The sequence below is a fragment of the Lissotriton vulgaris genome, chromosome 9 (assembly GCF_964263255.1).
Source record: "Lissotriton vulgaris chromosome 9, aLisVul1.2, whole genome shotgun sequence".
Taxonomy (NCBI): domain Eukaryota; kingdom Metazoa; phylum Chordata; class Amphibia; order Caudata; family Salamandridae; genus Lissotriton; species Lissotriton vulgaris.
This window is the reverse complement of record NC_141697.1, coordinates 105856512-105883545: the sequence shown is the minus strand read 5'-3', so window position 1 is coordinate 105883545 and position 27034 is coordinate 105856512. Positions and strand designations below refer to the sequence as shown.

The window sequence follows — 27034 nt, the reverse complement described above, 5'->3', positions numbered from 1 at the left end:
TCAAACTAAAGTACCCTCCACTAGTAACTGGGGCTCTGCATGGTGCAAGGCTGAGAGGCCAGATCATTGTAGCGCGCCCTATGAACTAGTCAGGCCAATGTTTAAGGGTTTTTGAACCGTGGGGTACATGTCACCTGCTTCATCAGTTCCAATGAGGCAGGGGCTGGCTGTGCATAGTACAGATGCATGGGACTGAGGCCTGCTATGGACAGCACACCTTGGTCTAAATTGTCTGCCATATAAAGGCAAAGGGGTAAAAAGCCTGAAAAAGAAGACACAATGGGAAAGTCACATGGAGGGGAGCATGCAGTAGGCTATGGGTCTGATGTTTGCTCCACCTCATACAAGCAGCTTGTGCATGCAGAGAGTAAGCTGTCCAAAACTGGCTCATAATACCAACTGCAAATCAAGTGCACTACAAATCAACACTGTGCATGTAAAAAGGTGATCACGCTGTGCAGCGGTGACTTTGGAAATCTGCAAAACACATTTCTACATACGTTCTTGGATCTGCTTAGCTAGGACAAGTAAATGCCCAAAGACCTACACATCACATGTTCCAACGCAACCTTTAAACATTCACAGGCAAATAAAAGTAGCACCACCGCATTGGGTACAGCATCCAATATTCCATTGCTTGTCAAGTGGTAGGGTCAAGGGTAACAGCGTAGCACTAATTAGGAGACTGCACAGAGGAACAGGCCTTTTATTCGCTTCCGGCCTCTTCTTAGCAGCTAGTATGAGTGGTCACTGATGTCACCATGGAAAGCCACTCCACGTACACCGCGTGCCAAACCTGGAGCGGGAAGTGCTGGGTCGCACAGCTGGAGACGCACCCCTCAAGCTCCGCCCACTGAAGGTGGAGTCAGACATTCCGGAAATACGTCACAAGGCCTGGGCAAGTGAGTATCAAGGATCTCACAAGAGAAATATGGTCAAGAACCAATGCAGAAGAGTATGTTCCAATGCCAATTTCCTGATCCCACTGCTGTGGATTGGACACTCAAGCACCGCCAAACAGGTGACAATTCAAAATGGGAATTTTGCTTCCCACTGCAACAAAAACTGCAGAATTGCTTTACGCCAATCCTGGGTCACCATAAATCCTTTGACTGCTTTGGTGTTTCTCTTCAGTGTTTTTTGATGGCCCTAAAAAGGTGGTATCTGGCCCTTTGGGTCATTATTACATTCACACACTGAAATTGGAAGTCTGGAATATGGTTGATTGATCATTTTAGCTCAGACGACCAATTTTGGAGAATCACTGTTCACTAACTGCTCACAATCCTTACAGTGAGAAAAATATTATGGCCATAATGGGGCAGGTGGCAGTCATTTCACTCTTTGGGGGCCAGAGTATACCCAAGAAGAGAGGCAAATGCCCATTTTCGCCAAAAACAAAAAAAACCTATTTGAGACAAGAGGTTCTTACATCAGTACAGTAGGCTAATTTTACGAATTGTTTTCCAATAAGCACTTCAGACACAAATATAAAACAGAACATCAGCAGGGCGTTAAAACGTGCCAACGGTTCACACAAATATATGACTGAGAAGTACTGAGAACAGGGAATGGCCAAAGCACATGATGTATGTCCAGTGAAAAAATGACAGTCACAGGCCATTCACACTGAGTATTATTACTTCATTGTTGACCGGGCTGCAGAGTTATGTCCAGTGGATTCTGCCCCAGTGGTTACCCAGTGCTCTTGGAAGCAGTGAAAATTGTCAGCCCTTGGCAAGTGGCTTCAGGCTCAGACCCTGTGGTAATCAGCAGCGGGCATGCTGCAAGGCTGCCCACTTCCTGCTGGGTGATGCGATGTTATTCGTGGGGTTACTAGCAGTACGTTGGTGAACATTAGGGTTGTGTAGCCAAGATTTAGTAACTATCAGGTAGTTGACTGTAACAGCAAAGTTTCTTGAAAATGATTATAAGTGAATTTTCATGTTTATTCCTAAAATATATCCATTGTATTTGCTTGCATACTTACCTATGTGACTTTTTTAGAAACTTGATGAGTGCAAAAGTATTTATTGTATAGTGTGAAGTTTTTGTAAATAACTGCCATTAATGTAATTATATAATCTTTTTAAAAAGCCGGAATTTTGGACACTTTTTGTAGTCATTATTCATTAGAAATACATTTACAACAGTAGTACAGGAAGACAATCACTTAATGTCTACTAAGATTAACATCTTTTCTTTTCGCGTTCTATATATCATACAATAAGCGAAAAATCGTTTCTAGCTTATTGGTCACATGGCGCCACCTAGTGTCTACGTGTGGAACATCATCTAAACCTATTTACTGGGAATGTGAACTCGAACAGTGCAGCTATCTAACGAACATGGAAAGTTTAATCTGAGTACCTATAAATTAAGTGTGATGGGAAGACTTGGGGGTGGGTGAGAGCACAGGGATGGAGAGAATCTGTACGTATACATAGCTGCCAAGGTTTCAGAATGCTATGTGTAACATTTTCATAATTTCAGTGTAACTAATGAGTGACACTTTCTAGCAAGCAAAATCAAGCAATGAAGATAAGGGAAACATAAATAGCAGAAAGTACACCCATTTGAGCCGCAGGGAACTCTAAGAGGATCTTAAAGCTGCTGCAAAGCCCTAGAAATGGAAGGACACTTCACTAACCAAGTGCCCCTACTGAGCAGTGTAATTAAAAATCAATAGCTGAGCACCGCCCCCGAGGTCTGGCGTGTGGTGCCGCCCAGTATTATTGATGAAGCTCAGAGTTGCACGGCTCTCTAAGCGATTAAATTATGGTTACGGCCAGTGCTTTAAATGGGCTGGTACTGTCCGGTACTGAGTACCAGCACTCTTTTATTTTGAGAGGTAGAGTACTGGCACTTCTCAAGATAAATTTAATACTTTTAATTGAAGTGTACCAGCACTTCACAGAAACAAGCAGGTACTCTGCTACAGAGATAAGAAATTCAGAAAAGGTCCAGAGGCCCTGGTCCTGGATGGAATTGCCTGCTTTTGTAAGAAAGCAACGGAGGGGCTTCGCTGGAGGCGCTGGGCCTTTCCAGCCTCGTTGCTTGTAGATATGTAATAGAGGTTTGAGCATTTGGTCCTCCTTAGAGGATATGGATGATTTCAGTCAGAAAAATAATTTCTTTACATAAAGAGAGACAATTGCCTTGTGTTGTTTTAGATGTTACAGAGTACCTGCACTTCTAGTTCTCCATTTCAAGCACTGCTTACGGCATGACAGAAGTGTTTACTTTTTTAGGACAACACTGAATCTCATTCAGGCACTTACTTGATGCAGGTGGGGTGGCCTGGTGGGTTGGAGTTGGGTCCCTCCCGCTCACAGGATCCTCATGTGCAGGCGGTCTGGATCTGTGCAGTCAGTGATAACCCACTGCCGCGCTGCCATGAGGCCTGGCAGCTGTAATCTGTCGCACTGTCCCACGGGCTGAGATGAGCGACTCAGGACTCACTGGCCTGCCTCATGAGTCGGCTGGCCACGGCGGCAGTGAGCACCTGGCTCTCAGTCCGATTCCCATTTCCCACCTGCCCCTGCCACGGACCAGTATGAGGAGTGCCGTGGGTGAGGTCGGAGCAGTTGCCTGTGGAGCCAGCGCGCTTTTAACTTAGGTGCACAAACTAAAGCACAGCCAAAACTTTAATGCCAACTGCTTGGACCGTGGGCGTCACCTGAGCAGGATGGATCATAACTCTCACCCCCACGGACCTTAGCCTATAACTCTGTGTGTATCGCACACAGAGTCTTCTTAGAAGCCATGATTGGCGGGCACTGCCCGTGACATCAGTTATGCTCGTGTGCCAGGCCCGGGTTGGGTTGTCTAACTTAGATACATCATAGAGAGAGAGCAGTACTCACAGAGCTGCCAGCCCCTTAGCCTGCTGAGAGCAGCGCATACTGCGCTACTTAATCTTACACAGTCATGACATGGTGCATTATAGCAGCACTCCGCATGACAGCCGAGCAGCGCTGTAATGCGTGATTAACGCCTTGCAGTGCAGTGATGCGGACCACCACACCATCATAGACTCACGCCTGATGCGTGGTACTTGGCAGGGCTGTGTATGGCTTATTTTTTTTGACAAATTCTAGACTGAAATCAACTTAGAATGAGGAGAAATGATACAACAAATGTCGTTAAGCTTATTTTTCGGGGCCTTACATGACAGCATTTTTTTAAACGCAGCTATAGTCTGGCGCAGCCGTCGTATGCGAATTATAACCCTCTGCCTGACACTTTTGCCCCTTAATTTCCCATTTGAGTAGACACGCTCTCAATGTGCTTTATTTCCTTCAAGGCGCCTCATTGGAATGTTTGTGATGTATGCATGTGTGACAAGGTTTGAACCGACACCACCCATACATTCCCAATCCATTCCTCTGACCTCTCTTGTCTCCTGCTCGACTGGATGTTTGGCCCCTGTGGCAGATTTGACTGGCACGAGAAGGTGCGATCACAAGAGGTTACTGTGGATCTCACAGATTTCCCTACGGTTAGAAAGCTCCTCATGCCTTCGAGAGTATCTGTCTGCTTCACACGAGGAGTGGAACAGCTGAGCTGCAGCATTTTGTTCCTGTTGAACAAAGGTGTGATGTATCTGCCACTGGAAAATGCTCTTGTGCAAAGTGCAAAAATTCATCTATCACAATATTGTTTATGACTCAAAAAACAGCTTTTGCGACATTTCTACATGCAAAAAGGAGTTAACCACCCTCTTTTTTACGGAGTCATAATGGTACTCATTGCTTGCTTTTACACACCATTGATCAGTCACAGGGAAGTTGCACATGGGAAAGTTTCCTTTTTGTGGCTCAGAGCAGACACTGGTCCAAGTGAGCACTGCATGGCCCACCCACTGTCTTCTCTACCTGGAACTATTTTTGGTCAAAGCAACATTAGTTCGGTTAAGGGACACGTGCTGATCAAACAAATGTTTCAAAGAAGAGAAAGCAAAGGCAGGATTGGTGGTGGTGTTACTTGCAAGCCTCTATGCCTTTGTTCGCATCCACTCATGGACAGGGGCTCACCTACCATTGGTGCAGTGGCACCAGGGCCCAGAGGGTCCAGCTGAACCTGGTTAATTACTGTTCTTTACTACCCCCAACCACTGTCAAATGGATCATTTTTCTTGCATGCACCAGGGCCTATTTATTGCATCTGCTCACAGGAAGTCACAAAATGCCTCCTACAAATATACTTTTTGTGATGTGACTGTTTAAACATCAGTTACAGCGCAGAACACAGCCCTGTTCATAAAATGTTTGGTTTACTATTTGTTATGGTTTGTGAAGTCTCCTCCTGCTGTCTTGTGTTTTGTTAGTGCCTTTTCTTGCCTTTCACAATTATGGAGCTTTTCTAAGTGCTGCTCTGGTAGAACCCATCAGCAACATGTACCAAGTCACCACTGGGAAAGTCCGCAAATTCCCTTTTGTGGCTGATGACTATAGGGTGACGGGTCAACAGATAGTGTTCTAAATGTCCATAACGTAAGGGTATTGTTTGAAAAGCTGTGCGGTTTAGTTATCACATCATATTCCTTTATTTGAATGAAAGGATGCAGCTACTGCATCAGAAGAAAGGGGGATAAACTACCTGAACTCTGAAATGATGTGGCTTTGAGGCTCTACAACCCTTTGAAGTGTGTCCCCAGGTGTGTGCTTTGCTCCTGGTTACAGTATGCGGCAGAGGTCTTCAAACATTTTTACTCTGAGTCCCCCTAACCAAAATGTTTTGAAGCCGCCCCGCCCCCAAAACTTTATGGAAAGGCTTAGTGGGGCGAGTGGGGCTGGGATGAGTACAGGCAGCGGGGTGTATTATGGTAGTTTTTCAGTATCTCATAGGGCACACTAAATGTGAGACTTGTAAATCAGAAAAGACATAAAAAAAATCCTGAACTAGACAAAAAAACGTCTCCCATTATTTGGGGTCTTGTGAACTCCTCACACTGCTGGACCCCAAATGCAACTGCACTTTCTTCATTAATGATAGCTGCAGCCCTGAGTAGCAGGCTATCCCCACCAAACCTGGCCGTCACTCTGATCTTGAAACAGACTCTGTCCTTTTAAGAAAAAAGTAGCTCTCGTGCATTGCCTGCCTCTTTGCAGCAAGGGTGCTCTCAGCCCCAACGCTACCCGCCATGCCACGATTCTACAGTAAGACAGTCATAATTGTGATGCAGGGGGCCCTTCACACTCCTGGGCCCCGGTGCCACTGCACCTGCCTCAATAATGAGTTAATGCCTCGTGCACCAGGCAGCCTCCTCTGTCCCTAGTTAAACTGCCCCATCCTCCTTTGTGCCACACATTGAGGCTCAAGTTAATGTGTTTCCTCTGCTTCAGTGCTCTCCTTTCATGGGCCATTGATCCAAAGCAAAACTGACACAGCAAGGGTGCACTGAGCCCTAATACAAGCAAAGAATGATGGCAAAACTGCTGGTAGAGGTTTAGTTGGGCCCTCACATCCCCTGGCCCCAGTGCCACTGCACCTGCAGCACCATTAATACCTACTCCTCTGCCCACACTACTGGGCCATCACTCCTAGGCCACAGGGCCAAAACAGGGTGTCTGCCCCTTTGTGTATCAAAAGCGGGAAAAAGCCCCACATCTCGCCCCTCCGGGTTTCTTGAGACCTGTTGGCTATCCTGCAAGTGGGACCTGGAAAATGGCCCCCCACCTCCCTTTTGGTAGTAACATTTCCTTAATCGGAGTGCAGTGGTACCTCGCACCATTGCCCCCGTGCCAGTGCACCTGCTGCACTAATGGTAGTGTTAGTACGTTTTTTAAAAAATGAGTCCGCATTTCTCAACACCTTCTTCAGGGCCTCTCTTTGGGGAAGTAGGGAAGATATCTCTGTCCATTTGTAAAAAAAATATTAGACCCTCCACATAGCGCCCCCTTCGCTAACCCATCTCTTTGACGCTATCCATGGATTTTGCTATATTCTGCTTTCTCCTGGACCAATACTCTAGAGGGCACAGGTGTCAGGGCAATCGGGGCTCTGAATATGACCCATTTGGCCTCCTCCCTGCCATGCCCTCAACTCACCTGAGAAGACATTTGCATGTAAACAGAGGCTGAAGCTGTCCAGTTGTACGGGGATCTACGTGCTTTTTATTTTTTTATTTGTTAAAAACAACCATCCCTCAATTGTTAAGTGGCCCTGGAGAACCTGAGGAGTACTGACAGGGGAAGGGGGTTTAATCTAAAGTGCATTGATTTAAGGAGTCACTTGAAGTAGCATGATGACAAAAATTACTTAGTTTTTAGAGCTAATGTAAAGATGCTGAGTTTTGAAAAAAGTCCTTTTATTTAAACTATACAAATGTCTGCACTAAGTATAGTATGGTTAGCTATGACTAATATCTATTCTTTGAAAGCACTTGTTTTATCAGATACACTAAATCAGTGCGTGGCAGATGTAAAACGGTACAACGCGTACCTTTACAACGCGTACCTTTACGACACAGGTTTTACAACGCAAGTCGTTACAACGACTTGCGTTGGGGGGCGCTGGATAGTGAATAGTTTAATTTACTATTCCAACTCCAGTCCCCGTGGATAGTAGGGAAGGTGTTGGATAGTAAATTAAACTTTCCCCTATCCTAGAGCGCCCTCCAGCAAAAGTCGTTGTAACGACTTTCATTGTAAATCCTGCGGTGTAACGGTACCGCTTTGTAACGGTTCCGTTCTAAAGGATGTTTCCCGTGCGTGGCAATGTATCTGATGCTGTGTGTAATACAATCTTAAAATAATGACTTAAATATTCACAGTGTTTTCTGTTACTTGTTGGGCTCTAATAGCACTTTAAATACACAGGTCACTATTCTGCACTGCACCAAGCAGGATTCAATTCTGTAACTCTCTAGTCTCACAAAAGACATCTACAGTGATTACATTAACTAATTAATGTTTCATAACGTAAAAAAGTACATTTCCCACCAAACAGTTTAATTTGCATTCATTTTTACAGGCTCGGCGACGTCACCACTTCGTCAGAAGTGGGGAGGAGCTGCGAGCCGTATAGTTACGGGTTTTCTGGCTCATGCTGGGAAAATTCCTCTGTGCTCGCGGTTTTTCAGTGCTTTATTTTGTCATCTGAATGGTGATTGGTCATCGCGGTGCTGTATTTTTAGTAGTCCTCACGCGATAGGACAAATATATTTTCCGTCCGCCATTTTTGGCATTTTCTGTGCGGTTTCGCGCACGGCAGTCCATTAATTTTAATTAGGACCTGTCAGGGTGCCCTTCTAATGCAATCCAGATGGTGGGAACGCGTTCACCATTCAGCATTGCATTGCATGTATCAGGCGCGCGTTCGTCTGGATTGTCGTTCGTCTGGATTGTCGTTTGCAGCTGTAGACTCGTGCTGTTTACATTGGCCTGGTTCAACAGTATTGGAAACAGTCTCGCCCGATGGCCCATAATTTCCCTATTCAGTATTTCTTTAGCGGTCCAGGATCACCGATTTGTTTTTTTTTAAGTTGGTTTGATTTGTGTAGAGTTTATGGTTGATTTTCTTGATAGTGGACCTGGTTTTCTTCTTTCAGATGTCGTTGTGGCACTAAGTAGTGGCGTAAAATATCAGTGGGAGTATTGTAAGGTGGCCCTCGTTCCATCAGACGATAGGTTTCTATCTTCCTAACATTCTGTATGTATTTGAAATAAGCTAACGTTTAACTACATACCTTTGTCCTGTTCTAACCACGGGTGCATATAATACACTGAACTCTGAAAGTGATTCAAAAGAAATCTGCTCATTCACTTAATTATTTATGTAATATGTAATACCATCATGTTCTTGGAAGGCATATTCTAGACAGATATTTTAGAAGCTGCTCAGAAATATGTAGTAATTTGTCAAGATATTCACATGGTTATGTGGGTAAACTCAGGTTACAACCTACATTTCCTTGATCGGCAGCTGCTAAATTATTCTTTGGATCGAATCGTGTGTACGTTAAAGCCATAACGACTACAAGGAGCCCATTTATGAAACGTAATGAAGGCAGGCGCAGCCACGCGTTGTAGTATTGTTTTTGTTTGAAGTAAAATACCTCCAACTGTAATATAGTATTCACGCACGCTTCATGTTTTTACAGATTGAGCAAACGTGTATGCGCCGTGGGTGATGTGTGTTCAGACCACATTAAGTCAAGTGGGGAATCAGGATTACAACCATTTTCATCTATTGTTACTCGACCACAAGAACACTACACTTACTGAAAGTTAAACTACACATTTATTACATTGCAGCTTAAACTTTAGAAGCACTGTCAAGTCATCTTACTTTGCACGTTTTGCTTGACTCCAAAAATGACTCGTACGATTATTGGTTACAGGGCTGGTTTACTTAACCATTATTTATTCAAATTAGTTCTCATTTTCTAATGATATATTGACATCGGCACACACATTATTACTTTCCATTTGAATACACTTGAATAATTTGTTACATTTAATTCCGTGGGTCAATTGCATTGCATGCATCAGGCGCGCGTTCGTCTGCAGCGTGTAATGTCTTTTTGTTAGGCGCGGCCAGGCCCGTGCAGAACATGCAAAAAGGACACATGATAGTGCACATGCATACACATAGCACAGTATAACGCGTGCCAGGCGCTGCGATGCCAAGTCAACTGCAGATTGTGCGCTACACAAATGGCAATGCAAAAAATACATAAGAGCAGAGCGCGGGGGCACCAGCTTTTCATGCAAGGTGTCGGGTGGAGGCGGAGTTTTCACTGTACTTATCATCTGCACAGCTGTATCACTCACTGTAATGCGTTTATAGCGTTTTCTATGCAATGTGCCCATCCGCGATATAGGAAGCTGTCCCTATAGGCTTCGACTATTAATTGTTTTTAAGATTGTAAATTGATGTTTTTATTTCGTTTTCTGTCTTCTCCTGCGTAAAGCGCTCAAAAGTTACCCTTTGTTCCACGTAGCGCTGCGCTGAAGAGGCACAATAGATACATATGGTATGCCATGCAGCCCTCGGCAAAGCATTGAGGCAGCGGCACTCGGGTTAACAGCCTTAAACATCACCTGAATTCATACATGCATGCAGCTGAGAAACAGAGAAGCGGATTTAAATACATAATAACATACATAAAGAAATGTATTACTTACAAAAAGGAAAACAACAAAAGGGAAAGGCACAGAAATAAACACCTAATAAATTATAGAGTGCGAGAGTGACAGTGAGTGCGAGAGTGACAGTGAGTGCAGAGTGACCGTGAGTGCAGAGTGACAGTGAGTGCAGAGTGAGTGCGAGAGTGACAGTGAGTGCAGAGTGACAGTGAGTGCAGAGTGACAGTGAGTGCAGAGTGAGCGCGAGAGTGACAGTGAGTGCAGAGTGACAGTGAGTGCAGAGTGACAGTGAGTGCAGAGTGACAGTGAGTGTAGAGTGACAGTGAGTGCAGAGTGAGTGCAGATTGACAGTGAGTGCAGAGTGACAGTGAGTGCAGAGTGACAGTGAGTGACAGTGAGTGTAGAGTGAGTGCAGAGTGACAGTGACAGTGAGTGCAGAGTGAGTGACAGTGAGTGTAGAGTGAGTGCAGAGTGACAGTGAGTGCAGAGTGACAGTGAGTGCAGAGTGACAGTGAGTGCAGAATGACAGTGAGTGCAGAGTGACAGTGAGTGCAGAGTGACAGTGAGTGACAGTGAGTGTAAAGTGAGTGCAGAGTGACAGTGAGTGCAGAGTGACAGTGAGTGCAGAGTGACAGTGAGTGACAGTGAGTGCAGAGAGTGCAGAGTGACAGTGAGTGCAGAGTGACAGTGAGTGCAGAGTGCAAGAGTGACAGTGAGTGCAGAGTGACAGTGAGTGCAGAGTGACAGTGGGTGCAGAGTGATTGCGAGAGTGACAGTGAGTGCGAGATTGACAGTGAGTGCAGAGTGACAGTGAGTGCAGAGTGACAGTGAGTGCAGAGTGACAGTGAGTGTAGAGTGACAGTGAGTGTACACTGACAGTGAGTGCAGAGTGACAGTGAGTGCAGAGTGACAGTGAGTGCAGAGTGACAGTGAGTGCAGAGTGACAGTGAGTGTAGAGTGAGTGCAGAGTGACAGTGAGTGCAGAGTGACAGTGAGTGCAGAGTGACAGTGAGTGTAGAGTGACAGTGAGTGTAGAGTGACAGTGAGTGCAGAGTGACATTGAGTGCAGAGTGACATTGAGTGCAGAGTGACAGTGAGTGCAGAGTGACAGTGAGTGTAGAGTGACAGTGAGTGCAGAGTGACAGTGAGTGCGGAGTGACAGTGAGTGCGGAGTGACATTGAGTGCAGAGTGACAGTGAGTGCAGAGTGACAGTGAGTGTAGAGTGACAGTGAGTGCAGAGTGACAGTGAGTGCGGAGTGACAGTGAGTGCGGAGTGACATTGAGTGCAGAGTGACAGTGAGTGCAGAGTGGCAGTGAGTGCAGAGTGACAGTGAGTGCAGCGTGACAGTGAGTGCAGAGTGACAGTGAGTGTAGAGTGACAGTGAGTGTAGAGTGACAGTGAGTGCAGAGTGACAGTGAGTGCAGAGTGACAGTGAGTGCAGAGTGAGTGCAGAGTGACAGTGAGTGCAGAGTGACAGTGAGTGCAGAGTGACAGTGAGTGCAGTGACAGTGAGTGACAGTGAGTGTAGAGTGAGTGCAGAGTGACAGTGAGTGCAGAGTGACAGTGAGTGTAGAGTCACAGTGAGTGCAGAGTGAGTGCAGAGTGACAGTGAGTGCAGAGTGACAGTGAGTGCAGAGTGACTGTGAGTGCAGAGTGACAGTGAGTGAAGAGTGACAGTGAGTGCAGAGTGAGAGTGTGTGCAGAGTGACAGTGTGTGCAGAGTGACAGTGTGTGCAGAGTGACAGTGAGTGCAGAGTGACAGTGAGTGCAGAGTGATAGTGAGTGCAGAGTGACAGTGAGTGCAGTGACATTGAATGCAGAGTGACATTGAGTGCAGAGTGACAGTGAGTGCAGAGTGACAGTGAGTGCAGAGTGAGTGCAGAGTGACATTGAGTGCAGAGTGACATTAGTGCAGAGTGACAGTGAGTGCAGAGTGACAGTGAGTGCAGAGTGACAGTGAGTGCAGAGTGACAGTGAGTGCAGCGTGACAGTGAGTGCAGCGTGACAGTGTGTGCAGCGTGACAGTGTGTGAAGAGTGACAGTGAGTGCAGAGTGACAGTGAGTGCAGAGTGACATTGAGTGCAGATTGACAGTGTGTGCAGAGTGACAGTGAGTGTAGAGTGACAGTGAGTGCAGAGTGACAGTGAGTGCAGCGTGACAGTGAGTGCAGCGTGACAGTGAGTGCAGAGTGACAGTGAGTGCAGAGTGACAGTGAGTGTAGAGTGAGTGCAGAGTGACAGTGAGTGCAGTGACAGTGAGTGCAGAGTGACAGTGAGTGACAGTGAGTGTAGAGTGAGTGCAGAGTGACAGTGAGTGCAGAGTGACAGTGAGTGCAGAGTGACAGTGAGTGTAGAGTGACAGTGAGTGTAGAGTGAGTGCAGAGTGACAGTGAGTGCAGAGTGACAGTGAGTGCAGAGTGACAGTGTGTGCAGAGTGACAGTGTGTGTAGAGTGACAGTGAGTGCAGAGTGACAGTGAGTGCAGAGTGACAGTGAGTGTAGAGTCACAGTGAGTGTAGTCACAGTGAGTGCAGAGTGAAAGTGTGTGCAGAGTGACAGTGTGTGCAGAGTGAAAGTGTGTGCAGAGTGACAGTGAGTGCAGAGTGACAGTGAGTGCAGAGTGACAGTGTGTGCAGAGTGACAGTGAGTGCAGAGTGACAGTGAGTGCAGAGTGACAGTGAGTGCAGAGTGACAGTGAATGTAGAGTGAGTGCAGAGTGACAGTGAGTGCAGAGTGACAGTGAGTGCAGAGTGACAGTGAGTGACAGTGAGTGTAGAGTGAGTGCAGAGTGACAGTGAGTGCAGAGTGACAGTGAGTGCAGAGTGACAGTGAGTGTAGAGTGACAGTGAGTGTAGAGTGAGTGCAGAGTGACAGTGAGTGCAGAGTGACAGTGAGTGCAGAGTGACAGTGTGTGCAGAGTGACAGTGTGTGCAGAGTGACAGTGAGTGCAGAGTGACAGTGAGTGTAGAGTCGCAGTGAGTGTAGAGTGAGTGCAGAGTGACAGTGAGTGCAGAGTGACAGTGAGTGCAGAGTGACAGTGTGTGCAGAGTGACAGTGAGTGCAGAGTGACAGTGAGTGCAGAGTGACAGTGAGTGCAGAGTGACAGTGAGGGTACAGTGAGTGCAGAGTGACAGTGAGTGCAGAGTGACAGTGAGTGCAGAGTGACAGTGAGTGCAGAGTGACAGTGAGTGTAGAGTGACAGTGAGTGACAGTGAGTCACACACCACCAGCCATCAGTGCACGCATCAATTGTTAACGCATCCACAATAAACTATTGTAGCATTCGCAGTATGGTACACTTTACTTTTAAACATTCATCTAAAGCACAGCATGCCACCATTGGTAAAATTACAATCCAACCCACATAATTCCACTACACACCGCATGCACACACTCCATAACACATGGCGAAAAGACATTGCCATTAGCTCAAACTCAAATAAATCCGAGCCTGATTGCATTTCTAATGCTTGTTCAATTAAGGTGTGTGCATTATTTCATATGCAGTTGCTGGGAAGATGAAAAAAATAAAAAAAACAATTTAATAGAATATGTTGTTGTTTTTAGCCACCACACGGCTTAGTATTTTAATGTCTGGTATAAAAATTTGAAAAGTCACCTAACGTCTGTATTTTTCTCTGTTATCAGTATATACTTAAAACAGAAAATGTAAGAAGAAAACGCTTTGAAAAGCCATGTTAAGAATGAATACAGACAAGTTCATATAATGTTCTACTTAGCCATGTCCAGGCCTTAGCAGAAGCATAAAACATGAGCAGATGGGCTTTTCTCTGTCAAAGGAGGCATTCCTAATTTCATTCGCTTCATGTAAAAGAAGAAGGCCTGTAAACGCAAAAAATAAACAAAATCACACTTCCAGGCCAACTTTATTTACAAGTCTTTACTGATGCATTTGTGCCTCCCTGTGAATGCCACTGGTGCATCCCACAGTTTCAAGACCACTGGTGTATGTAAATGTTTTTGTACTTGTATAGCGCACAGCTACCCGCAGTGGCTTTCCCGGCGCTTGTACGAATACTGCAAGGGAACCCTTCCTGGCTTTCCCTGTGAAGTGTCCTCTCCTGGGCACCCCCATGGTGCAGGCGAGGTATCCCTCGCGTTGTGGGGACCGTTGTGGAGACTAAGCAAGCTATTGCCCAGAGTTGCAGCGTGGGACCCATGATCAGAATAGGCACTGAGGCGAGAATATCCAGTCAGGGGAATTAATGAGCCCGAGACCCGCCGGGGCAGGAATCAAACCCTGGTCCCTGGCCAGAGCTCTGCATCAAGGTCTGCCTGCTCTAACCATTGAGCCACACTTCTCCACATATGGGGGTTGAATGCCAGACATATTGCAAACGGCATGTAACCTTTGGTGCACCACACTTGCAACGTCTCTGTTGACTAAAGGTATATCCACAGACTGTAAAGTAGTTGTTTAGAAAATATTCTTTTATTGTGCTTCATAGGTATGTGCCAAAGACAACCAGCCAATGCGTTTCATCCACATCAAGGTGGACTTCTTCAGGGCACAAGGATTTATTAAAGAGTGTAATCGTCATCCAAAGTAATGGTCCTAAATTAATTCAATATTGGTTTCAGGAGTGAAAGAAAAACCCCTGCAATAGTCCATCCAATAAAAAGAATACTTGTTGAGTAGAACGTTATAGAATGTTCGGATTTTCATTCATGGTGCACATCATTCGACCTATTAGGTCTACCGTATGAAGAAATGATTGAAGCATATGAGGGACAAATTCGTCCTTCATCCAGCACTTAGATTGGTGCTGGTCTTCGGGAACTGCGGTAATCCTCACGGTCCCGGGAGAAATACCAGCAAAGTGGTTGGCAGCTTAAGACATTTCTGGGTAATTACAACATCTCACGACGCTGAGGAAAATGTCAGTGTCAGAAGTGAGGCGTAGCAAGATGCCTGCATAGCCTTTACTCCGTAGGCCTTTACTCCGCATTGCTTTAATCCGCAAGTGAGTGTATTTTTAGGGTTTAGGGATGGGTAGAGGTAAATGGGGTAAGGGTGATTTTAGGGCTAAGGATTGAGTAAAGGTAAAGGTAGATAAGGGTGATTTTAGAGTTAACAGGTTGATAGAGATAAGGAGTAAAGGTTATTTTAAGATTTTGTGGTGGGTAGAAGCAAAAGGGGTAAGGGTGATTTTAAGGGCTGGGGGACACAGTTAAAGGGGTAAGTATGATTTTAGGGTTAAGGAGTGGATAGAGATAAAGGGAGATTTTAGGACTAAGGGGTGGATACAGGTAAAGATGGAAAGGGTTAGTTAGGGTTCATGGGTGGGTAAAAGTAAAGTGAAGTAAGGGGTTTTTACAATAAAAACTGGGGGTTAAGGGATACCTCCAAAATATTAAAAAGCACTAAAAAAGGGCGAGTTTGGGGCTAAACCCTCTTATAAATGTGTGTATTTGTAGATATACACACATACATATTTATATATACATATAGGTTAATATATGTATGTATATGTTTATATATATTAACCTATTTGTAAATATAAATATGTATGTGTTTATACTGTCATATAATGTATATAATATATAGATAAATATATATATATATATAACCTACTGGCGGTCACCAGTAGGTAGTTACAGTTAGGACCTAGTTTTCCATGGGAAAAATGCTTTTTGTTTTGCTAATAACCATGGCACCATTTGACAAACCTTCATTAATTTTTCAAAACTAGTTTGCCTCTCACTTCAGCTGCTGTTTGGAAAATTTTGGGGTGATTCGTCAAGTGGGGCCAGAGAAAATGGGGGGTCCCAAAGCACGATTTCCTCATGCGATTTCCCATCAGGATTTGGATTACAAATAAGCCCAAACTGCTGTAAGGAATTACACCAAATTTGGCAGAAAGCTAAATCTTGATCTACAAAGATTGCAAATCTGTTCAGGAGTTTTTGAGTTAACAGAAAAAAAAGATGTATGTATATTTAGGGATGTGGTTCCTCCGCAGATCAGACAGATCTCATAATGAGATCTGATTGACTGCCACCACTTCAACCAGGAAGTGGTGGCAGCAATCTTGGGACTCTGGACTTAGCCCGAGTCCCCAAAATACAAAACAAAAAACAGAAGGGGGCAGGGTAGGAATACCATGACTCCCTATGCGAGGTGGGAGGGTTCAAGTTTTGCCTCAAATTCATGGTGGATCCCCGGCAAAATAAAAAAATAAAGCAAGCATTACCTCCTGCTCTTGTCACTTATTTCTGCCCCCTTGGTCAGCCAGGTTCTGGAGGGATTTATATATTTATTCTGATTGCAATCACAAGTATGTGAGGATGGAGAAGAGGCTAACAGATCTGACACATCTAACTGGAAGTTGTATGCAAGGACAATGCCATCATCCCCCTCTCTTATGCAATTTCGCAGAATAACCAAGGAAGAGGTGGGCCTAGCCCTAAACAAGATAAAATCAGGGTCCCCAGATGATCCAGCATCTGCCCAAATTATCTCTAAAATTGCTCCGGTACTGATTCCTCACCTCACGGACATCTTTAACCTCTTCCTCCCACAATCCACAGTCCCCAAACACTAGAAGGAAGCCATCATTCATCCAATTTTAAAAAAGCCCACCGCTGATTCTACCCAACTCTCCAACTATCGTCCCATTTCCCTCTTACCTTTGTTTGGAAAAACAATGGAACTACTGATAAATAACCAGCTCTATCACTACTTGGAACAAAACAAACTACTCGATCCATCCCAATCAGGCTTTCGAGCGTGCCATAGCAGAGACCGCCCTTCTTGAAATTGTAGATAACATCAGGCTCTCTCTTGGTGCCAGGCAGTCTGCAGTCCTGATCCTGCTCTATCTCTCCGCGGCCTTCGACACCATCCCCCATAGCACCCTGCTGCTTCGTCTGTCGGAGATTGGTGTCGGAGGCCCGGCCTTAGGATGGATTAGGAGCTACTTGTCTGATAGGTTCTCTAAGGTCCAAATTGTCCCCTTCGTCTCCCAAAAACAGAGCATTGACAAAGGTGTCCCCCAGGGCTCGATATTGAGCACCGACTCTCTTCAATCTTTATGTGTCCCCATTAGACAAATCATACGTAACTATGGGTTTGACACAGTGTCATACGCTGATGACACCCAACTCCTGATTACGATCGGGACAGACCCCGGTGACACCAAAGTCAGATTCTCCAAATGCATGGCTTCAGTTAATGATTGGATGGCAAACAACCACCTGTTACTGAATGCCAGCAAAACGGAGATCCTGCTCTTCGGTAACGCGCACAATATATGGACCAACGAATGGTGGCCACCGGTCTTAGGTCCATATCCCCCCCCACCCCCAAGAAAAATCAGCGCGCAATTTAGGTTTCATCATCGATGACAAGCTCTCCATGGCTGTGCACATTAATACCACTGTGCGCTCCAGCTTTGGTATCCTGAGAATGTTAAAAAAAATCTTTACGTGGATTCCGCTTTTTTCTCGGATGCCCCTTGTCCAGGGCCTCATCATTAGCCGTCTGGATTACGGCAATGCTTTACTCGCAGGGAGCAACGAGGAACACCTGTCTAAACTTCAGGTGCTCCAGAACACTGCAGCGAGAGTGGTTCTCAATCTCCCTCCTCGCTCTCACTCAGCTTCCTCCCTCAGGGCCCTACATTGGCTGCCCGTGAAAAAAAGGATCATTTTCAAAACTTGCTGCATAATTCACAAGACTCTCAGCGGCAATGGACCCATATACCTTGCAAATAAGCTAAGAAGGTTTGCACCAGCCCGAGCTCTCCGCTCATCCAGCAAATCACTTCTAGCTGTACCCAAAGTGCGAACTATCAGGACGGGAGATAGAGCATTCTCCAAACTTGATCCAGAAATGTGGAACACTCTTCCTATCCAGCTACACGATGAACACAATCACAAAAGCTTTCGCAAACTCCTGAAAATGTGGCTCTTTCGGCATGAGTGCGTCTGCCACTACATCCCATCTACACCCGCTGGCGCTCTTAGACCTACTGAGGTCCCGTAACGATCGTAAGTGGTGTTTTTGACTCGCACGAATATGGTCGAGTCTGGTATCTGTGAACCGCAAATGACGAGTTTAGTGGGTGTACGCGGTTTCGCTGTACTAGCCTAAACCGTTCGTCTGTTTCGTGGGTTTCTCTATCTGTACCCACGGGTTCCATCTTAGATACGGCATCCATTTTGTTTCTTGCCCTCAAGTAGCCAGCGAACGGACACTGTCCGCTTCGCGACCCTGGGATTCCCAAGACTTTTGCGGAAGACACGTTTCCTTTGAAAGTGTCTTTATGATGAGGGGGATGACACTGCAAGGCAGATTGCTCCGCTCGAGGCACATCTTGCCGTGCCGGTCTATTGTCTTAGTCGTGCATCTCATTAGGCACGTCCCTTTGATGCCTGCAGCTCGTGTTTCCCGATACCACCCCTTTTACACCCTTTCCGATCTCCCCACTGTTTCTGCCTTCCTCTGCACCTGTTTCTGTTCCTTCTTCGATCTGTTTACTGCCAATTGGAATGTACTAATGGTGGGAAGATGGATTTTTACAGTTGGGAACCACCAAATGTTTCCGTACTTATGTTCCGGGCCCTGAATACATGAAAGCAACCCCTCCTGGTGATTACGATGGGAACCAAGTTGTAAACCTTTGTGTATCATGTTAACCTATGAGAGAAATGCGTATAAAAGGAGCGACCTACAGTAGCAATTCGAATCAGGCTCCGTGAACCTACGTTATGTACTTCTCGTGACTTCTGTGTTCCCTGCAGTAAATAAACCTCGAATCTTTGACGCCGAAGGAAGTGTCCCGTGTCTCTGTCATTTGTACGCGGGAACAGGTTACCCACGAAGGTTTCAGGTGTTGTCCCCTGGCACCGCTGGGTCTTAGGAAAACCCAGTCCTTCACTACGGGTGATACATGCGCCTAACAAATACCAAAATACATGCATACAATACTTAGAAGCTGTGTTGTGGGTGCTTCTGTTAATGGGGTTTCTTCGGTCTCCTCCCTTGATTCATCACTGGGTATATGAAGCGATCTGGTGCATCATTGATGCAGCTCACTTACGAAACTGTGCCTTTCGTATTCGACAGGTTGAGGTAATGCCTAGTTCATTCTTCCTTGGATCAAGACCAGAGCATCAGTTCTTCCTGTCTCTCAAGTTGGTCCCAATTCTTACAGTGCAGCAATGGAATGTTTCACCTTCTATTCTTTGGTCCACCTGCTGCTAACAATGGAACCTCTTAGGTCAGCAGTGGCCATATAAATCACTAAATAATCTTGCTAGCATTTGAAAGTTTGCTACTGTTAGTGGTGAACCACTGAATGTATGTAATATAAAACAGAAGGTTATCATCGGTGTGTGTGTGTGTGTTAATCTTGATTTAAGGAATACACATCGGCATTTTTAAGGATATTTTTGTAAACGCGTTTGTGAGGGAGTTTACAAAGACTATGCCACACAATAAGCTTGGACGAAGATTTACAGATCTGAGTGGCAAACACCTATCTTTTCTCGGTCTCCTAAACGTGGTCACAATAAACATTAAAGGGCATATCTACAAACCCCTACAGCCATCATATCACTTTTCACGACATTGTAGTGGCGATAGGGGCTTCACCTTATTTACAAGGCAGCGTTAAGCCACTTAATGTGGCTTAACGGTGCCTTGTGAATAAGGCACCCTTTCACACTATACTTAGTGTGAAAGGGGAGGGCGATGCATGTTGCGGTGGGCGTTTTAAAAATTAAGGCCAGGGAAAACATGGTCTTACCCTGGCGCACTGAGGATAAATGTTTAATTTCTCCTTGTTTTTGCTGTTTGCATGTGCTGCATTGTGCAGCACACATGGAAACAGAAAAACACCATGGATTGTTTATGTGCAGGAAAGCGTCTCTTCCTGCACATAAATAATCTTTAAAAAAAAATTGAAAAGACGATTTGCAAGTTCCATGTGTGCTGCTTATGCTTATTAAATTACAATTTTAATGCTTCTCTCCAGGAACAGAGGTACATTATGTTGGTTTATAGCCTAAAAAATAAAATAAAAAAGATGTATTCTCTAAATGTAAAAGGAAAAATATTGGAACTTTGAAAACGGTTCTCAAAAAAGTAGTTGGAGCATATAACACAATAAATAAAATTAGTGGAGCTCAGTGAACATTGATAACTGCTGATTCCCTCCTCCGACTAGTAAGCATCATTTTAATAATAATATTGTGTATCAACGTATTTTGCAGCGTTTTATTTTGCTGATGTTACTTTTTTACACTGTGAAATGGCAATAGTTATTTAAAAGTCATTTTCAAATGCCCCCGCCCTATCAGTTCTCATCCTAATACGATGGTTAAGGTATTTGTTTGGAATTATGTCGGATTAGCAGTAAGCACCCAAGAGCACATAAAATGGGTGATTTCGGTATGCGCCACTAAAAACCACAATGAATGTAACTGCAATAGAACCAGCGAAGCAAAGATCACTGAATCAACCTCTTATGCAACAAAATGGCTGCTGACATCAATCCACTTCCAAGAAATAATTACAGAACTAATAACCCAAACCCCTGCCGCCTCTAGTAATTTGTACAGTAGCTTATTCTCAATTAATTCATCATGAGTTGGACTCCTCCCAGACTCAGTGATTTTCTGGAGGGCACGGTAATGGTAGCAGCAGCCCCCCCTTCCCTCCTGTGGGGGGGGGGGGGGGGGGCTGCCAAGCTCGCCTGTAATTACATTTTCAGCAGAGTGCCCGGATGGAGCGGCTTCAGCTGCAGCCAGAGGGTCGTGCACAGGGATATTATGCAGGCAGCAAAGCCCATCGCTTTTATATGTGGAAATAAAAAAGGAACTTAACAAGTAGTGCCTGGCCTCCTAGGGATCAGGAAGTAACTTCAAATAGTAATGGGATATTATTTTATTCGAGTTCTTTGTCTGTCACAGGCAAGATTTCATGGCTCTAAAAGCAGGATTAATAGCCTGCACTGAGCAATATAACAGCGAGGGCCATTACTCAGGGAAAGGTAGGTTTTAAAAGACTTCCTAACGCTAAAGAGGCTTTTCTCGATTATGAAAGATACAGGAAGATTGGCCCATAAGAATGGATCCAGAAATGAGAAGGTGGTGTCGCCTCTGAAGCCTGAATCACAGAAAAGGAATAGAGATTCGATAGGACCTGCTTCGTAGTAGGGTGAGGTGGGAGTGTCTCTATTAAGCAGCTGGAAAGTTGATTTTATGAGCCAAGCAGAAAAGACTTAAAGGCAAATCCCCACCAGCAGCTGAGGGAGGGACAGGATGTGGTGGAAGACACAACCACTTTTTTTCAACTGTGCTTAAGGAATTAACTCAGCCCATAATGTTGTGTTGGTTCTGTTATTGCCCCAACTCTCCTCATTTGAAACTACTGAAGCTTTGGAGAGGAAATAGTCACCAAGAAGAAAGTTTTGCACACTGTGCAGCTGCCACTTCCTGTGATGAGGCAGGACTTCCTCTTGTGATGCATCACAGTCACAGTGCTCGGATTTGGTCCACCCCTAACATTAAGAGTTTATGAGGGTAAAATACAGCAACTCTTGAAGGCCACGAACAAGGGGGACCTATCAAAAATAACTGCAGGTCCCACATTTCCCATTCCGAACCTTTTAGATGGCGGACAGTGGAGCCAAATAAAAGACAGACCATTGCCTGGAGATGCCCCTTCAGCAACAAAAGGTGTATGTTTCTGTAGGTGGGTGTGAAATATTTTTAGTTCAGGATTGATCTCTCTGCTGCAGTTGCTACATTCACCGTGGGCATCATGGTGCTAAATAACAGATGCTGATTGTTGCGAAACGCAATGGCACTCATTTTATCGACCTCAGGAAGAGGAAAGGCTGAGTGAACCTGCCGGGATTTGAACGTGTGAACATAAGGTCGAACATAGGTGCCTACAGTGGACGCATTAGTCAACTAAGCCACCAGAGGAGGAAGGCGCACATTTGATTAATAATTTGGAGTATGGCCTGAAAGTGATCCACAGAGAGCGGTTTGTTGCTTGCTAATATCTGGTTCAGAAACTGACTATACTCTGTATACAGATTTGTGCTATACAAATACCATATATATATGTACACATGTACAGTAGTCACCTTAAAGAGTCTTTGAACCTTCTTCCAAGTGTTCAAACTATGTAAAACAATACCTTATTATTGACGTTATATATTTCTCCAGCCAGTTCAGTCATGTGTTCAGAGAGGTGAAGATCACACATTGAAACAAACCGGGCTTCATTAACAAACAGGATTTGGTGTGAAATATAATGGCCTCGTCCCACCTTCGTTGAGAGGTAAAATCACAGACTGGGAATGTTCCGGTCGGCTAGGACCACCCCTGAGACTAGAGCAAAGAGTCCACCCGAAGCTTTGTTTTGGTGTGTTCTTACCTCGGCATGCCCTCCTGGGGTCAGGGTCTTCGAACAGCGTTCACAACGTAGACAGGGGCGATGCCAGTCTTTGCCCAGGGAGGTCACCTTCTCAGCTTCAGAAAAGGAAACACAATTAAAAATGAAGATCAATAAAATGTATATATCAACGCTGGATGCTGCGATTACGGACGGCGTGCTCAGATGTGATGGCCGAACAAGTTAGCATTTTGACTTTGTCAGCAGGGGAAAGCGCAGTGAAACCGGAGAAAGGTTGTTTCATTGAAACAGTGCCCCAAGTTGGACCAGTGTGCCAGGAATGTACATAAGACAGGCATCGCCCACACCTAAGTAACTCAGGGAGGACCGCAGAGCCTGGTTCAGGTCGTAGCTACCTGACTTCTTCTCCTTGTGAGATTTCTTTTTGATGGAGGAGCAATAACAGGGCGTCTTCCAGTGGCAGAGGCATACGGAACTTGTTGGGACTGAGAGACTTTGAATCTGGCTTTCTCCATTATACCTTCATGGGGTTAAGTCAGCTCTAGATTCCAGCTACCCACCTTCCTACACCAACTGGCCTCATCCTGGCTCAATGGATGGGTGTGGACCACAGTGCTTTCAGATGCCAGTTACCACTCCACGATCAATAATGTTTTGGTCCAATTTTCTAAGCAGATTTCGTACGTAATTTGACACCTGTTCTACTGGGAACTGGTCTGACACAATCAACCTGACAACAGTATAACAGTTAATGTGTCTCAATTTTCTGATTTACAATATGGTTCTTGTGCTCTGGAATGTGCCATTGGATTTAGACACTGACTCACGCAATAAACAAGCTAACTGTATTCACTGGTCCCCAACTTTGGCATCTTTGATAGATTCACGTGCTAGAATTATTCCACGTTGCCAGCCCAGAAATCCAACGATGGGCAATAATTCAAATCTGGATCTATGAAAGATCCAATCCAGTTAAAGAAATAACAATTAATACATTACTGAGTGTGATGAAGGAGAATAATTCTGCAATGTGAATCTAAGAAAGATCCGATGCTGGAGATATGGTTACAAATTTCCAAAGATCCCAAATTTCCAAAGATCAGCCTAGCCAATTATGTGTTTGTCTTTATGCCCTGGCACTTGTAGAGCTGGGTTGTAAACCGAACATCAAAATTAGAAGCACCAGAACAGAAGGGAATACAGAACAGGACTAACTATTGACAAAGGAAGCAAATTTAGATTTTATAGCAAAGAAAATGCAGGCTTCACAGTTTGTGAACAGCAGCAGTCAGTATTATCTTCATGCCAAGCCAGGTCAGACCACTCCCTTCAAACAATTTAGAGGCTCACCCTTTACAGGAGATTGTGAACTATCCTGAAGGTGTATATAAGGGTGGTGAGGAACTCATTTTGTTGCCTTATAAAGATTTAATACCATTTTAATAACTGTCACTTTGATTAACCTGCAGTAATTTTGCATGTTGTGTGCGTTTGAGTTCTCTCAACTCTGACAGGGGTGGCTCTAGGCTCATGGCGGCCCTGGGCAGGGAGCATAGGTAGGGGGCCCCCGGAAGAGGGGGTCCGGGCGGGGCAGAGCGTAGAGGCCAGTGAAGATGGGGGGTCAGGGTGTTTGGAAGTGGAACAGAGCCAGAGGCCGCCAAATCCCTGCCAGGGGCCACCACAGCAAATATGTATCTATCCTCAGAGGATTATTATATTAAAGATATATATTGGTGTGGTGGCCCCTGGGGTTTGGTGGCCCTGTGCAGGTGCACAGCTTGCACATGCCTAAGGCCTGCCTGACTCTGATGTGCGCAGTATTTGTTTTTGTTCTTGAAACAGCACAGTGAGAATTCTCAACTAAGCTAACTCACTCACTGTCTGAGATTTCCACTGTTGCATCTCTTGAGTCCGTTTCTGTTCTTCAAATGTGAAAACCATTTACCTGTTAGTATCACTAAGTAAAGTTTCCGTTTCTGTCACATGCACACTGCCTATGCCAGTAAAAAAGTTGGGGAAATTTGGTGAGGGGTCAGCATTAGATGGTCGAATGCTTGGTCAGACAAAACTCTGGCTGGCTGGTCTCCCTGCACCCGAAAGACCAGATCGGGCGGCTGCCCTTCTCCTTCCTCGCGGCCCGAGCCTGGAACTCTCTTCCGCTCCACCTAAGACAGACAACATCGCTCCCCATCTACGCGAGAAACCTCAAAATCTGGCTCTTCGACAGGCCCCCTCTTTAAGGACTGGAACCTGCACCCTTACCCCCAGCGCCTTGAGACCCTCACGGGTGAGTAGTCGCGCTTAACAAACACCTGATTGGGCTGTGATATCGCTGTTTGTTTTTTGTGTGTAATAAACATGTTTCAGACTTCAAATTGTCTAGGAGCTAATATTTTTCTTTCTCAGTGCTTAAAATTATTTGTTATATTGCAAAAGCAACAACATTCACAAATTAATGAATTTGCAATGTTTGTCACCTTTCAATACTTTGTTTCCAAATATAAATTCCTCCCATCAAAGGTTTTGTGGACTCATTTTCTCACAAAAAACGTTATTTGCAACAAGATTCTACCAATAAACGTGTGTATTTGCTGGGCTTACATCCTTCAAAAAGCATTATTACCGAATTGCTGTCCAGAAAGCTTTTTTTCAAAGTTTCCTACGAGAATTCTTCTGAAGGTTTGGAAAAAAAAGTTTGTGAATGACAGCTTTGCAACTACACCTACCATTAATCCTTAGCCTACATGAAGACAAGATGAAATATGAGGCAAGCCTTACCGAAATACACCTTCTTCGCACAGCGTGGACACATGTTGGGTTCTCCGGTGAAAGTGGTCACAGAAGAAGCTAGAAAACAAAGGGAGAAATGTTCAGTCACCCTCCATGCCCTGATTCACCTCATTCTGCGTGAACAAAAGTGTTCAAACGTAAGCCGCCTGATACAAATGTACATCTCTCAACACTCAACACTCATTCTTCGAGAACAAACCCCAATCGGAGTCTCTTCCTGTGCCATTATAAATACATTTTTTTGTGTATTTTCAAGCAGCAGCCCATCCCCTGTCCAAGTGGGGGGCAGGACAGGCCGGGCCAGAGGAGGGAAGCGGAAGGTGGGGAGGGATTGTGGAAAAAATAAATAAATGTACCTTAACACCGCCACTGTCTCCAGCCGCATCGTGCTCTTCCCGCTTCCCTAGACACAGGCTCCCAGCCTGCCCTGCGGCCAATCCTGAAGTTGCTCTTGCATGAGAGCAGCTTCAGGATTGGCCTGAACACCGGCAACGTGCGCTCCCAGGCAGACTGGGAGCCTGTGCCTGCTTTCTCCAGCCCCAGCAACGCTGCTGGGGCTGGAGAGAGCTTCACTGCGCATGAGGATTTTAGCCGGCCTGAGACGGCTGACCAAACCGTCATGCACAATGAAGGGAGTGCTCATCACGCCCCCACCAGCAGTGTCATCCCCTGGACCCACCCCAAAGACTGGTCAGAGTCCCGGGGGGAGGGGGGAGGGGGGGGGGGGGGTCAAAGGCAATAAAATAAAACGATAATAAAACGGGTTAAAAATCCACTTTATTATCGTTTTATTTGCTGTTGGTGGCAGGGGGTGGCCCTCTCTTCTCTAATGGAGCGGCCGCTGTTGCTATTTTCAAACCAGACATGCATTTTGAAGGGGCATTCAAAAATGTCCATGTATCTAGCTCAAAACGTCTCTTTGTTCAAATCTAATGTTTGAATGTATGCATATATTGCTGTATATCAGCAGATGGCACAGTGCCTATAAGTGAATCCAGGAGTAGTGGCGTCAACTGTTGGTAGATTCCAGAGCCGCCCGGACACCATTAAAACAGTTAGAGCTTTTGAAATATTTTTAGGTCCCTTGATACATATCCTTTGATTAAACAAACTCCAAATCTAATAAATGTTTCATGCATATAGTCCAGTGGGTACTTACTATTACATAATAATAGTACCAGAGTAGCGTGCTACTCACCGAAAAAAGTGTTTCAACGCCTTGTCAGGGGTAGAAGGAGCTACATAATACAATTACAATAATTTCATATAAACAGTATGTCAATAAAATAACACAATAGGTAAAACAAAATGGTGGATTATTGAAGCAGTAGGACCCAAAACGTATAAAAGGAACCAGAAAAAACTATTTTAGGGTATTGCAAAAACTCACTGAGACCCGGTAGGAACTGATCAAAAGGTCCCAGGTCTGGGCCTGTCAGCAGAGACAGCTTCAGGGTGTTGAGCACTAGAGGCAGGCAAACTGAGTACATTCTGGATGCAAGAGGATGGTTGCCCACCTGCACTCGAAATCTATATTTCAAGTGACTCAAGTGACGCTTACTCATGAGCTGGGCCAGTGAAAAAGGTGACCACAGGCGTAAATGGGTGGCTAACTTGCCACCCATCCTTCATAAAAATAGGTCTTGGGTAGCAATCTAAATCTAGGAAGGAGGTAGAAAAGGTTTCATATACAGTTCTTGGAATGCATAATAATCTCAAAGCATATAATTTATTTATTTATTTATTTGCAAGCTTA

The 27034-nt window shown here is 45.1% G+C and overlaps 1 protein-coding gene across 1 annotated transcript in view; it reads right to left on the bottom strand.

The window, feature by feature from the left end:
* CRIP2 (cysteine rich protein 2) overlaps nt 1-27034 on the bottom strand; it is a 271160-nt gene that overhangs the window by 24240 nt on the left and 219886 nt on the right. The window contains exons 5-6 of the mRNA XM_086937148.1: nt 25267-25335; nt 22510-22604 (exon numbers count right to left, since the gene is read on the bottom strand). Coding sequence (XP_086793274.1) covers nt 22510-22604; nt 25267-25335 — 164 coding nt within the window. The remainder of the gene's footprint in view (nt 1-22509; nt 22605-25266; nt 25336-27034) is intronic.